Source organism: Pseudorca crassidens, chromosome 17 (assembly GCF_039906515.1).
Source record: "Pseudorca crassidens isolate mPseCra1 chromosome 17, mPseCra1.hap1, whole genome shotgun sequence".
Taxonomy (NCBI): domain Eukaryota; kingdom Metazoa; phylum Chordata; class Mammalia; order Artiodactyla; family Delphinidae; genus Pseudorca; species Pseudorca crassidens.
The window spans coordinates 28,887,884-28,899,840 of NC_090312.1; the positions used below are offsets into that span (position 1 = coordinate 28,887,884).

Sequence of the window (11,957 nt, forward strand, 5' to 3'; positions counted from 1 at the left end):
ATTTCCTTCATGCTTCTCTCCCCCTTTGTTTTTCAGGTAGCGAAGCCGATTTTAGCTCCTCGAGCAGCACGGGCAGCATCTCGGCGCCTGAGGTCCACATGTCTGCTGCGGGAAGCAAGCGGTCCTCTTTCTCACGCAAGTAGGCCCGCCTCCTGCCCCCTGCTCTGTAATTGTTAAGACGCGTTACGCGGCCGACTGACCTGTACTTTGTTTCTCTAGAACCACCTGGATTACTGTGCGTTCCGATTTTATGCTTATTCAGTGAGTGCTTTTTGCTTGGTTGGTTTTTACAGTGATTCACAGTTGGTACTTTTCCCAGCCTCACCTACCTTGGTCACGACGTGGTTGCCCTGTGTTCCTCCGCCCGCGACGCCCTCTCGTGCAGCCCTGGCGCCTTCCCTCCCATCTCTCTCCTTCCCTCACCCACCTGTGTGCTCACCTGAGGATCAGGCTAGTCGGCTCCCACTTCCCACCCTGCCGCCCCTTCATGAATCTGTCCTCTTAGCTGCAAAGCCTCTCACTTCACCCTTTCTTTCCTCTAGCTGAGCTTCCTTTTTCGTCTTTGTGAAAGAAGCATAGTGACCCTCTGGCCACCTCCAACGTTCACGTGGGGAAGGGGTGAAGAAAGTTTGGAGTTCATAGGCCTGGGTGCCCCCTACCCACCGAAAGAGGCAGTAGAACAGAATAGCTAAGTGTGAGGGCTCTGGAGCCAGGCTACCTTGGTTTGAATGCCAGCTCCACCATCTACAGGCTGTGTGGCCCTGAGCAAGTTGCTCAACTTCTCTACGCCTCAGTTTTCTCCCCTGGAAAATAGGGCTACAGTCATACCCACCTGGTAGGGTTTATTGTTAGGGTTAATTTAGTTAATTCAGGTAAAGTGTGAGGTCATTGCTTGAAACATCAGCAGGTGTTCGCCATTGGTGCTGTTTGGACTGGGGGAGAGAAGGTCTGTGAGGGAAATGGGAGCCACTGTTCACGTTTGGCAGGACAGCTAGTCAGCCCCAGGATTCTCTGCTGCCGTCAGTGGCTTCATTTATTCATTCAATACGTATTTATTGAGCATCTACTGTGAGGCAGTTTCTAGAGATATGGCAGTAAACAAAACTTACGAAAAACTATTTTCATTCTAGTAGAGAAAGAAGGATAATAAATGCATATAAATAATATATATATTTTTTAATACAGGGAAAGGATATGGAGGGTAATAGGATGTTTGGTATATTCTAGATAGGCTGGTTCCTGGAGGCCCTGTGATGAGGTGAGCTCTGGGCAGGGACCTGAACAAAGCGATGGAGTGAGCCACACGACACAGGGGTGACTGTCACTTGACTGTCCTGGGCCGCAGTGTCCAAATGTGTAAAAAGGAGATTGGGCCACATGATTTTTAAGGTTCCTAGCTGAAGAAAAGCTGTTTAGTTTCTAAAAGCTTGCATTTCCAGGACTGAGCAAGCAAATGTTTCCCACTTCTCTTAGGTGAGCAGAAGATATGGCTGATACTTATAAAGGGACCTGAGATCCCCAGTGCAGAGTTTTATTGTTAAAGCTGAAGCCAAACAAACTTGTAACTAAAGCGTGAAGTCCACAGTGAAGAAGCACAGTTGTTCTTCAAAATCGATAAATACCATTTATTTTGGAAATAAAGTGCCTCTGGGATCACAGGATGTAACTATAAACATTCTCTGTACAAATCAGACGTGGCTTGCTCTGAGAATAAGCCATTTATCTCACCCATTCAAGAAATTAGCACATACCCATGGGTACAAGGCATCAAAGAACAGAGAGGCAAAAGAAAAAAGAAACGGCCTGAAGAGCAAGCCAATTTTGTTAAGCATTTCAAAGGAATTTGTGCTTGTGGTTAAATTCCAAGGTAATGTCAGTTATACTGAGTGACTTAGAGAAAATATTCTAGTCTGGAATCCATGAATTCTCTCAGTGATGAAAAATTGATGTGTTAAACATAAAGTTGTTAAATATAGTTATCTGCAAATCAGATGTATGCTTAACAGACTAATATATGCATAATAGATATATGCTCAGTAGGAAATTGAAATAGGCAAATGTTCTGTCCGTTATGTTCACTTTTTTATCTGACCCAGGCACAGAGCACCATCAGTAGATAGCGGGTCTGGAGCATCTCAGGTGTTTCACGTAATCTGTGTGTTCTACAGGACCATGCATTGAGGATAGCTCCTCTAGATGGGCCGGGTACCATGCAAAACTTTAAAATAACTTATGATCCTTTTAATTGGCTGGTTCCTCCTGTAGTAGATGAATTTTCTTTGTGGAGAATTAGATCCTGGGAGGAAGGCTAGCAGGAACATGTGGTGAAGGGGTGGGGGAAATGAAGGACAGAGGTAGTTGGAAGGAATGTTTTTGACAGGCAATTTTAAAAACAAAACTTAAAAGATTTATAAACCATCTCTTCTTAGAGAAGGCCAACTCTGCTGATATTTCTGAGGAGTTCTCTTTCTTAAACTAGAACCTTAGGGCTTCCCTGGTGGCGCAGTGGTTAAAATCCGCCTGCCAATGCAGGGGACGCAGGTTCGAGCCCTGGTCCAGAAAGATCCCACATGCCGCGGAGCAACTAAGCCCGTGCACCACAACTACTGAGCCTGCACTCTAGAGTCCGCATGCCACAACTACTGAAACCTGCACACCTAGAGCCCGTGCTCTGCAACAAGAGAAGCCACCGCAATGAGAGACCCGCGCACTACGAAGAGTAGCCCCCGCTCGCCGCAACTAGAGAAAGCCCGTGCACAGCAACGAAGACCCAATGCAGCCAAAAATAAATTAATTTAAAAACAACAACAACAAAGCTAAAACTCTAATCTTAATCAGAGGCAGAGAGAAGTAAGAAGAAGAAAAAAAAAAGCTCGGGATTTGGAGTCAGATGGACCTGGGCTTGAGTTCAGCATCCATTGCTTATTAGGTGCAAGACCCAGGGCCCCGAGCCTCAGTTTCCTGTTCTGGAAAATGGGGTAATAATGGCACCTACCTCACTGATTAATAGAACTGATAGATATGAATGCTTAACACGGTGCCCAGAACTCAGGAAAAGAGCCATTACATGCTTGTTTTAGTCAATAGTGATAAAAATAATACTAATGGGCAAGATGCTGCCGTTGTTGCCGCTGATGGTGGTGAATATGATCGTATTAGTTTGCTCAGGCTGTTATAACAAAATACCGTAGACTGGGGGGGGTTAAACAACAGAAATGTACTTTCTCACAATCTGGAAGCTAGAGGTCCAAGATCAAGGTGTCAGCAGGACTGGCTTCTGTGGAGGCCTTGCTCCTTGGCTTGTAGATGGCTGTGTTGTCCCTGTTTCCTCACCTAGTCTTTTCTCTGTGCCTGTCTGTGTCCAAATTTCCTCTTCATATAAGGGCAGTAGTCAAATTGGGATTAGAGCCCATCCTAAGGGCCTCATTTTAGCACAAATACCTTTTTTAAAGCCCCGTTTCCAAATACAGTCACATTCTTAGGTACTGGGGGTTAGGGCTTCCACCTGCGAATTTGGGGAGGACACCATTCAGCCCATAATAGTGCTGGTGAGCATGGTGATGGTGATGGTGGTGGTGACGGTGACGGTGAGGGTGAGGATGTTACCTGAAGGAAAGGGCAATGCCTGGAGAATAGTCACCTGGGAGCCTTCTGAGGATCCCTTCTTCACTTCTCCCTTTCTCTCACTTTCCAGTTTTGCAGGAAGATTTGCAGGAAGGGGGCGGGGTACCAGAATTCTATCTCCTCTCTGTGGGCTGCATTCTTTTTGTCCATCAGACCAAGGGATTTGGGGAGAGCTAGGAAGGTAGCGTCAGATTTGCCTGTGCACGGCCTTGACAAACATGGAATCCTGTCTTCTCCATTGCAAATGTTTTTTATTATCATCCACAATGAGTTTGTACCCACATGTTAGCATTTGAACTAAACTAAATGTAAGGAACAGAACTGATAATTTAAAGCATGTAGTTTCTTTTTTTAAAGTTAGCTATTACAAACAGCCTAATAACTCATTTCCTGAAATATATTTCAAGACTCAATTATACCTTAGTAATGTTTGATAGTCTGAAGAGTTTTTGCTCTTTTCTGTATAGCAGATGAGTTCTTACAAAATCCTCATCTCATTTAATTTGTATGTCACTAATCGTGCATCTTAGTGCATGCATCAAACTAAAGAAGTCAGTGGTAAATTCTTCAGGTAATAACCACATACCTAGCCAGTACCTAATATACCTGTTTACAAGACCCAAACAATATATTCCACTTGTATAAAGCTGGAGACATTTCTGTAGAGTTGAGACCTAGATTTAAATCCCAGTTGAGCTGTGAGTTCTTGAACCAGTTTTTTTTCCCCCTGAGCTTCAGTTATTTCACATAACTGAGTACTGCCTGTACTTCACATAATATAAAAGGGAAATGATCATTGTACCAGTCTTATTGCCATAAGCCTTATTGCCATGATGGTCAAAATTAAGTGAAACAATGTTCATAGAGCACCTGCAACAAGGCTTGGGTCACAGAAGGTTCTCAGCAAAGGTTAACTCAGAATAGAACTCCCCAGGTCCACATGAGGGATAGCTCCTTACTCTTTCTCCTAACTTGTAATGGTTGACTCTCCATCTTTCTCACAGCCACATTAAGAAATAGTCAGGCCAACAGAAGTGAAGCATAGAGAGGCACATCCAAGCCAGAGTACATATTCTTTTCTGCCCCACACCCACCAAAGAACTGCTGAAGTTGGTTTGTCACAAAGCCACCAGCCCATCTGTTCCATATAAAATGTCCTCTTCTCACAAAAAAGGAGGCAGAGTCCATGTGGATGATTTCAAAAGGAAAGATTTTTAAGTTTAGAATTTGGTGATGTTTCATTTATATGTGATTTACTGGGTTGACTGCTAGTTCAAATTGTATTCGATTTTAAGTAAGTAATTGTGATTTTGGAGCCAAGTAGACCCACACACACACTCATACTCACATTCACTCATGTTTCTCAGTGAGATGTGTCCGTTGGATACAGTTGTAATCAAAATTGCAAAGACGGATTGACAAAAATAAGTCCTGCTATATGAAAAGTATCTTGTTCGTAATTTCAACATTCTCTAGATGCTTCCTTACACTCCGGGGTATCAAATTTAATGGAACTAGATTAACAGGGAGGTTCAAACAGTTTATCCAGAAACAGTACCCTGCAGTTGAATTGCCCTTAACAGCTTGTCCAATGTACTCAACATCCATTCTTTGATTTATTTGCCCATCAACTTTGTGAAAGTTATCATATATCCCCAATATTAAGTGGCTTACTTGCCTAAGTTCCTAGTAAGTGGCAGTGCCAGGACTTCAACCCAGTTTATTCCCTTAGCAGTCATTTAGGAAGAACCTAGCATGTGCCAGGAGGTAGTGGGGACGTAAAAGCACAGGCTGTGCTTCTGCCCTCAGGATGCCCTAGTCTAGTGGAAAAGACAGACAGGCGTGCTGTGGTGATGCACTGTGATAATTTCCACGGTGAAGCCTGCACAGGGTGTTGGAAAGCGCCGGTGAACAGTACCTACACTGGCCGAGGGAGTGAGGGGTCCAGAGAAGGCTGCTTGGAGTAGGTTCCCATCAGTCTCGAAGTAGGAGGTACCCAGAGGCTCAGGGTAGGAGCAGAAGAACAATTCTAGGCAGAGAGAATAATAAAAAGATGATGGAGAGCGTGGACCATCAGGAAACTGTACATCGTCTGGAATGCAGGGGGAGGAACAGCAGAGGATGCGTTGGATGGGGTGGTGGGGTCAGACCTTGTGAGCTGTATTAAGGGGTCTGGCCTTTATTCTGGAGGCTGCGGGGAATCACTGAATGGCTTTGAGGAGGCCAGCGATACTCAAATTCCATATTGGAAAAGCCACTCTCACCACAGGGACGGCCTCCTTGCTGGAGGGGCAAGACAAGAGGCAGGGAAAAAAAGGGGGCTAACATTTTAAGCAGTTAAATGATAAAGGTTGTGCTATGTCATTGGGGATGGGAAAAAAAAGAAAAAAATAGGTGGTTAAAATTATAGACAATACATTTATGTGGGTTATGTTTATCCTGTTTTTTCCTTCTTCTTTACGGGCAAACCCCTTCTCCCCCATCCTCCAAATGAAACACCCTAATTTTCTTACCCAACGTGAGCCAAACCTGAATATTTTTACACAGAAACAGGTATACTGGAACAAAAGCCACATCTTCAAAATGGCCTCTGGAACGAAACGAAACCAAATCAATATTTTACATGGTTTGTGTTCTTAGCAGGCAGCTGGGTTTAATCTATGGTCAGAAACTATTTGAAAGAATAGAAGAGGGAGAGGTTGCCTGTGCTGGTGACACAGGAGAGAAAATATCGGGCAGGTGGGAAGAAGGCGACTCATAAAGCCAAACTGCTCTAATAATTATGTTGCCCTTTTCAACCCTATAGATTGGATTTCCTCAGTGGTGACTAGCTTTTAAGAAGGAACAAAGCGTTCGCATTTGGGTATCTACAGCCCCAAGGATTCTAACATTCTTCATGCTTCTCTCCCAGTCGAGGTCCCCACGGGCGGAGCAATGGAGCTTCATCGTACAAGACTGGCAACAGCCCACCCTCCCCACGGGAGAAGGACCTTCTGTCCATGCTGTGCAGGAATCAGCTGAGTCCCGTTAACATCCATCCCAGTTATGCGCCTTCTTCCCCCAGTAGCAGCAACTCCGGCTCCTACAAGGGAAGTGACTGCAGCCCCATCATGAGGTGAGTGCCGTCTGTCTCCCAATTCATGACTCTTAGTTTGTCCTACTTGGTAAGCTTCTCTTAAAAAAAAAATTTTTTTTAAATGATACAACTCTTGATGCCCTGCCTTATTCTGTCATACAACACTTCTCTTTCCTTTCCCACACTCAGCTAATCCTTCAAGGGCTGCTGCAGAAAGGACACGAGCCACAGTTTCATTTCTAATAAGGTTCCGCAGTCCCAGGAGTTCCTGGCTAGGCAGTAAAAATGGCAGAGCGGCAGTAGGAGGGTCCTATGCATTTCCCTCCGAACAGAGAAGAGCCATTCGTGTGTTTGCTCATTCATTCAAACATCAGATGTTTATTGAGCACCACGTTGTGCCCAGTACTGTGTCAAGCACTGGGAATAGAGCAGGAACTCTTGGCCAGGCCTAAGAGGGGCCAAGATTCCAGCAAGGGAAGTTTTGTAGAGCACTGGGCGCCTCTCTTACAAAACCTATCTGGTGAGACTGGACTAGCCTTTTTCCCTGCAGAAGAACGAGGTTTCCACCAAGTCAGCACACTCACACCAGGGACTGATGTCAGAACAATCTGAATTCAACTAACAACAATCGGGACCTTTAGGCAAGTGGCACGTTGTGTGGAAGCGAGGTCACCTCGCTCCCTCCTGCCCTCCCACCTGCCCCTACTCACTGTCCTTTAACATAATAGCCTGTTACTCTGAACTGCCAGGCAGGCCGGTGGACAATTGTGCATTGTTTTATATGAGATCATCCCTAGGCCACAGAAAATCTCCCTCTCCCGTCCCCGCCCCCTCCACAAACACCCCGCCCCCAATCTTCCCAGTTTGAACAGTCCTAAGATTGACAGGTGGATTATTGTCCCCCTTCTGAAGTGAGGTCACATGCCGCTGGGGTTTAAGGTCCCAGCAAACGGCTGCCATTTCTTCTCAACCTGTTAGCTGTGCCTTAACTTTTGTTTTTATAGAAAAAGTAACATGTCGCTACTTCGATTGTTTCAGACGATCTGGAAGGTACATGTCCTGTGGTGAAAATCATGGTGTCAAACCCCCAAATCCAGAGCAGTACTTGACTCCTCTGCAGCAGAAAGAGGTTACAGTGAGACACCTGAAGACCAGGCTCAAGGAGTCTGAGCGCCGACTGCATGAGAGGTGAATCCACGTTCCTTGCACGCTGTGGTTTAGGACATTTTCTTTTTCCATAAAATGAAATATGAACCGACACAAGAAAAGAAGACAAATGACTTCATTTAATTTTTGTCACATTTCTTAAATCAGTCTCTCAAAAGAGCTATTTTATAATCCTGCTGTTTCAGGGGTCCAGGGAACCCTCCTGGGTTGGAAGGGATCCTCTGCTTTTTCTGGGTGTGTCCAGCTTTTTTTTTTTTTTTTTTTTTGCGGTACGCGGGCCTCTCACTGTTGTGGCCTCTTCCGTTGCGGAGCACAGGCTCCGGACGCGCAGGCTCAGCGGCCATGGCTCCCGGGCCCAGCCGCTCCGCGGCATGTGGGATCTTCCCGGACCAGGGCACGAACCCGTGTCCCCTGCATCGGCAGGCGGACTCTCAACCACTGCGTCACCAGGGAAGCCCTGGAAGTCTTTGGTTTATGATTTGAGGAATCTATGGGAGGGTTTGAATAATCATGGGAGGGAGGTATGGTAAGGCAGTGAAACTGGAGAAGAGTCAAGCCTAAACTTAAAGAAGCAGTACTTACAGCATCTCTTCAAATATGTCAGGATCCTGACTACCTGGTCTTCATAAACACTGAGAATATGAGGACATATATTTACACGGACTATGAAGAAATTATATGTAAGGAAGAATTTTTTGACAAATATCTGGAAATAGGGTCCTGTGAAGGATCTAAAAAAAAAATAGATTCCCTTCAGTGTAGGATGGATCCAGTGTCATCCTGCCTGAGAGGAGACAGAATGATCAACATTTCACAAAGTCCTTGCAACATGTAGCTTTTTATGATTTAAATAAATTTTTAAGAAATTATCATTGGTATATGATCAGAACTGTTTTGCACTGCTAAAGCTTATCAGTCTGCCTTTGATAGGTAATTAAAAGTGATACGGACTTTCCTTCCACAAGTTGTTTTGTGGACATAGGAAAGAGTAGACTATGGAGATAAAAGCAAGCTAAGAGACACTAATGTGTTCCAATAAAACAATTTCCAATATTAAGTAAAGGACTACCTCAGAGATGTTGCAGGTTCAGTTCCAGACCACTGCAGTAAAGCAAATATTGCAATAAAGTGAGTCATATGCATTTTTTCACTTCTCATCACATATAAAAGTTATTTCACTACACTAGAGTCTACTAAGGGTGCAGTAGCATTATATGTAAAAACAGTGCACAAACCTTAATTTTAAAATACCTTAATTGCTAAAAAATGCTAACCAGCGTCTGACAAAGCAGGGTTGCCACAAGCCTTCAATTTGTAAAAAAAAAAAAAAAAAAGACACTATCTGCGAAGCACGATAAAGCAAAGTGCAGTAAAATGAGGTCTGTCTGTATCGAATAGAGGATAATGCCTGAAAAGTACTTAGTGAAATATCAGACATATGGTGGGCACTCAAAAAGAAAAAAACAAACAAACAATAATAGCATTTTTTATTCTGATTCTAGTTACTGTTATTATTTTAGCTGTTTTACAGTTAAGGGGGCAGTTCAGGGCTAATAAAATTTCAAAACTGATTTAACCTGTATGTTTCCAGTGGGAGAGCATGGGCTGGGCTGGGCGCCAGAATTGCTTGCTGCCTGCTTCACAGTTGGCCTTTTTCTGAGCAGGGCTTGTCTCCTCTGGCTCTAGGGAGAGTGAGATCGTGGAGCTGAAGTCCCAGCTGGCCCGAATGCGGGAGGACTGGATTGAGGAAGAGTGCCACCGGGTGGAGGCCCAGCTGGCCCTCAAGGAAGCCAGGAAGGAGATCCAACAGCTCAAACAGGTCATCGAAACAATGAGGAGCAGCTTGGCCGATAAGGACAAAGGCATTCAGAAATATTTTGTGGACATAAACATTCAAAACAAGAAGCTGGAGTCTCTACTTCAGAGCATGGAGATGGCGCACAGTGGCTCTCTGAGGGACGAGCTGTGTCTCGACTTTCCGTGTGATTCCCTGGAGAAGGGCTTAGCCCCCAGCACGGCTTCTGGCCCGACGGCCGAGGCGCTGACCCCGGAGGAGCCAGGGGCCAACAGCGAGCTGCTGGGGGAACACAGCGCAGGCCACGGCACAGATGTGTTCGATGAGCTGGTGACAGCCACCACCGTGGAGGCCGGCGACCTGGAGCTGCTTCGTGCCAGCCCTGGGGCAAAGGTCCTCGAGTTGGAGGGTCAGGAAGAGGGCAGCGCGGTGGCAGAGCAGGCCGTGCAGACCGACGTGGTGCCCTACAGCCCTGCCGTCTCTGAGCTCATCCGGCATGTGCTCAAGCTCCAGGACCCCTGTCCCTCCAGCTCCACGTCCCCTGAGGATGAGTCCAGGGCCGACTCGATGGAAAGCTTCCTGGAGTCCATCTCTGCCATCATGGTCGATTTAACTCCAAGAAATCCAAACTCCGCCATCCTTTTGTCTCCCGTGGAGACCCCGACCGCTGAGGTGGGTCCGGAGGCACGTGGGAACCGCCTCATGAGAGAGCTGGATTTTGCAGGCTCCGCGGAGGAAAGGCTGAACAGCCTGGTCCCGCTGTGCGGCGGGGGCGTCGTGGGGCGGTACTGGAGCAGCAGTTTCCTGGTGGATCTCCTGGCCGTGGCGGCCCCCGTGGTCCCCACCGTGCTGTGGGCGTTCAGTACTCAGAGGGGGGGAACGGATCCCATCTACAACATCGGGGCGTTGCTGCGGGGCTGCTGCATGGTGGCCCTGCACTCGCTCCGCCGCACCACCTGTCATATCAAACCCTAGACAGAAGATGTCACTTCCGTGTGCCAGTCTGTCCCGTGTGGCCTGATGCTAGGTGGAGAAGCAGCGGGTCGACCTGTGGCGGTCTCTGTTCTGTCGTTTTTGCTCCTCGGTATTTGATTTGCACTATATTTAGTTGAAGCCTGTTCACTGTTTAAAACGGGAGGTATCTTCGAAGGCATGGAGAACTGGTTCCAGTACATGTCCCACCAGTGTGATATAGAAAGCATGCTCACGATCTTGCCGTGTCGTCTGAGGTACCCGTACTTATCCTAGTGGTGCAGGTAGAGAAAATGCAAAGTTTGCACTTTCAAGACAGCTTCTATAAGGCTGGCATGTTATCTCCTTGCTTTGCTTTTTGCCGTTATTTTAAAAATGTGTAATTGTTACAGCATTCCAGTGGTCTTGTGCATAGCAGGGGATTGTAACCAAAAAGAAAAATGTATTTGTGTAACTGGTTTGAAGAAGTCTTGATAGCTCTTTAGTGTCTTACTTGGGGTTGATAAGGTTTGAGTGTTTGCAGTTTTCTACTAGACGTAGCTCCAAAGTCTTAAATGGCTTGTCTGTTCTCAAACCTGTCAATTGATGAAACTATATGTAAGGTTTACATTGTATTAACTTATTTTTTGCTTATTATATATAGTGTTTTACTGAAAATCGTTTGTAACCACACACTTCAGCATGATGAAAATAAAGATTAGTGTTTCCATTTAAATAAATGTTCTATCCTCCTATAAGATATTTATCTCTGGGATTTTACTTTTACATATGGTAAGAAAGACTAAATGGATAGCAGATCCTTCCATCTTTAACAGTAGGGATCTGTAAAAATGGAATTAAATGATAAAGAGGGAAAATAATTATTAAAGAAAGGTGAGGACTTCCTACTCTGTCTTTTAAAAAGCATTGTTTTTGAAGACAAGTAGCTTTGATTGTTTGTTTGCTCTGAAATTATCCATACACTTGTTAGTCCACATATTTATTCAGTAAGGATATACTGGGTATTTTCAGGAAAGTTGGGCTGATTTTGTTTTAAAGCATGCTGGGGGTTCAGAGAGGGAGAAAATGCTGCACCGTATGTGTCCTCCCCTTGGAATAATAGGGTGAGAGTGGGTGGCTGGGAAGGGATGAGACAGTATTAAATCTGGATTACTTTATTCCTCACACCGATCTTGTGATATGGGTATTACTCTACAGATAAGGGCGCTGAGCCTTAAAGAGGTAGATTGCTCAGGATCTCATCTTTCATCTCTAGAAGCCAAGATTTCAAGGGTCTGCAAAGCAAATGACTTTTCCACTTTACACACAAATGGAAGAGACTGG

The 11,957-nt window shown here is 45.4% G+C and overlaps 1 protein-coding gene across 13 annotated transcripts in view; it reads left to right on the forward strand.

Moving 5' to 3' along the window:
• SYBU (syntabulin) overlaps window positions 1–11,371 on the forward strand; it is a 112,687-nt gene extending 101,316 nt beyond the window's left edge. For 7 of the 13 annotated variants that reach the window (XM_067711461.1, XM_067711464.1, XM_067711462.1 and 4 more), the window contains 4 exons: window positions 37–139; window positions 6,536–6,739; window positions 7,739–7,888; window positions 9,554–11,371. In XM_067711461.1, the coding sequence (XP_067567562.1) occupies window positions 37–139; window positions 6,536–6,739; window positions 7,739–7,888; window positions 9,554–10,637 (1,541 nt within the window). In that variant the 3' untranslated portion in view covers window positions 10,638–11,371. Of the gene's footprint in view, window positions 1–36; window positions 140–219; window positions 262–6,535; window positions 6,740–7,738; window positions 7,889–9,553 lie in introns of all 13 variants that reach the window. The other 6 variants (XM_067711469.1, XM_067711468.1, XM_067711466.1 and 3 more) reach the window with 1 other exon arrangement.
• The last annotated feature ends 586 nt before the right edge of the window (window positions 11,372–11,957 follow it).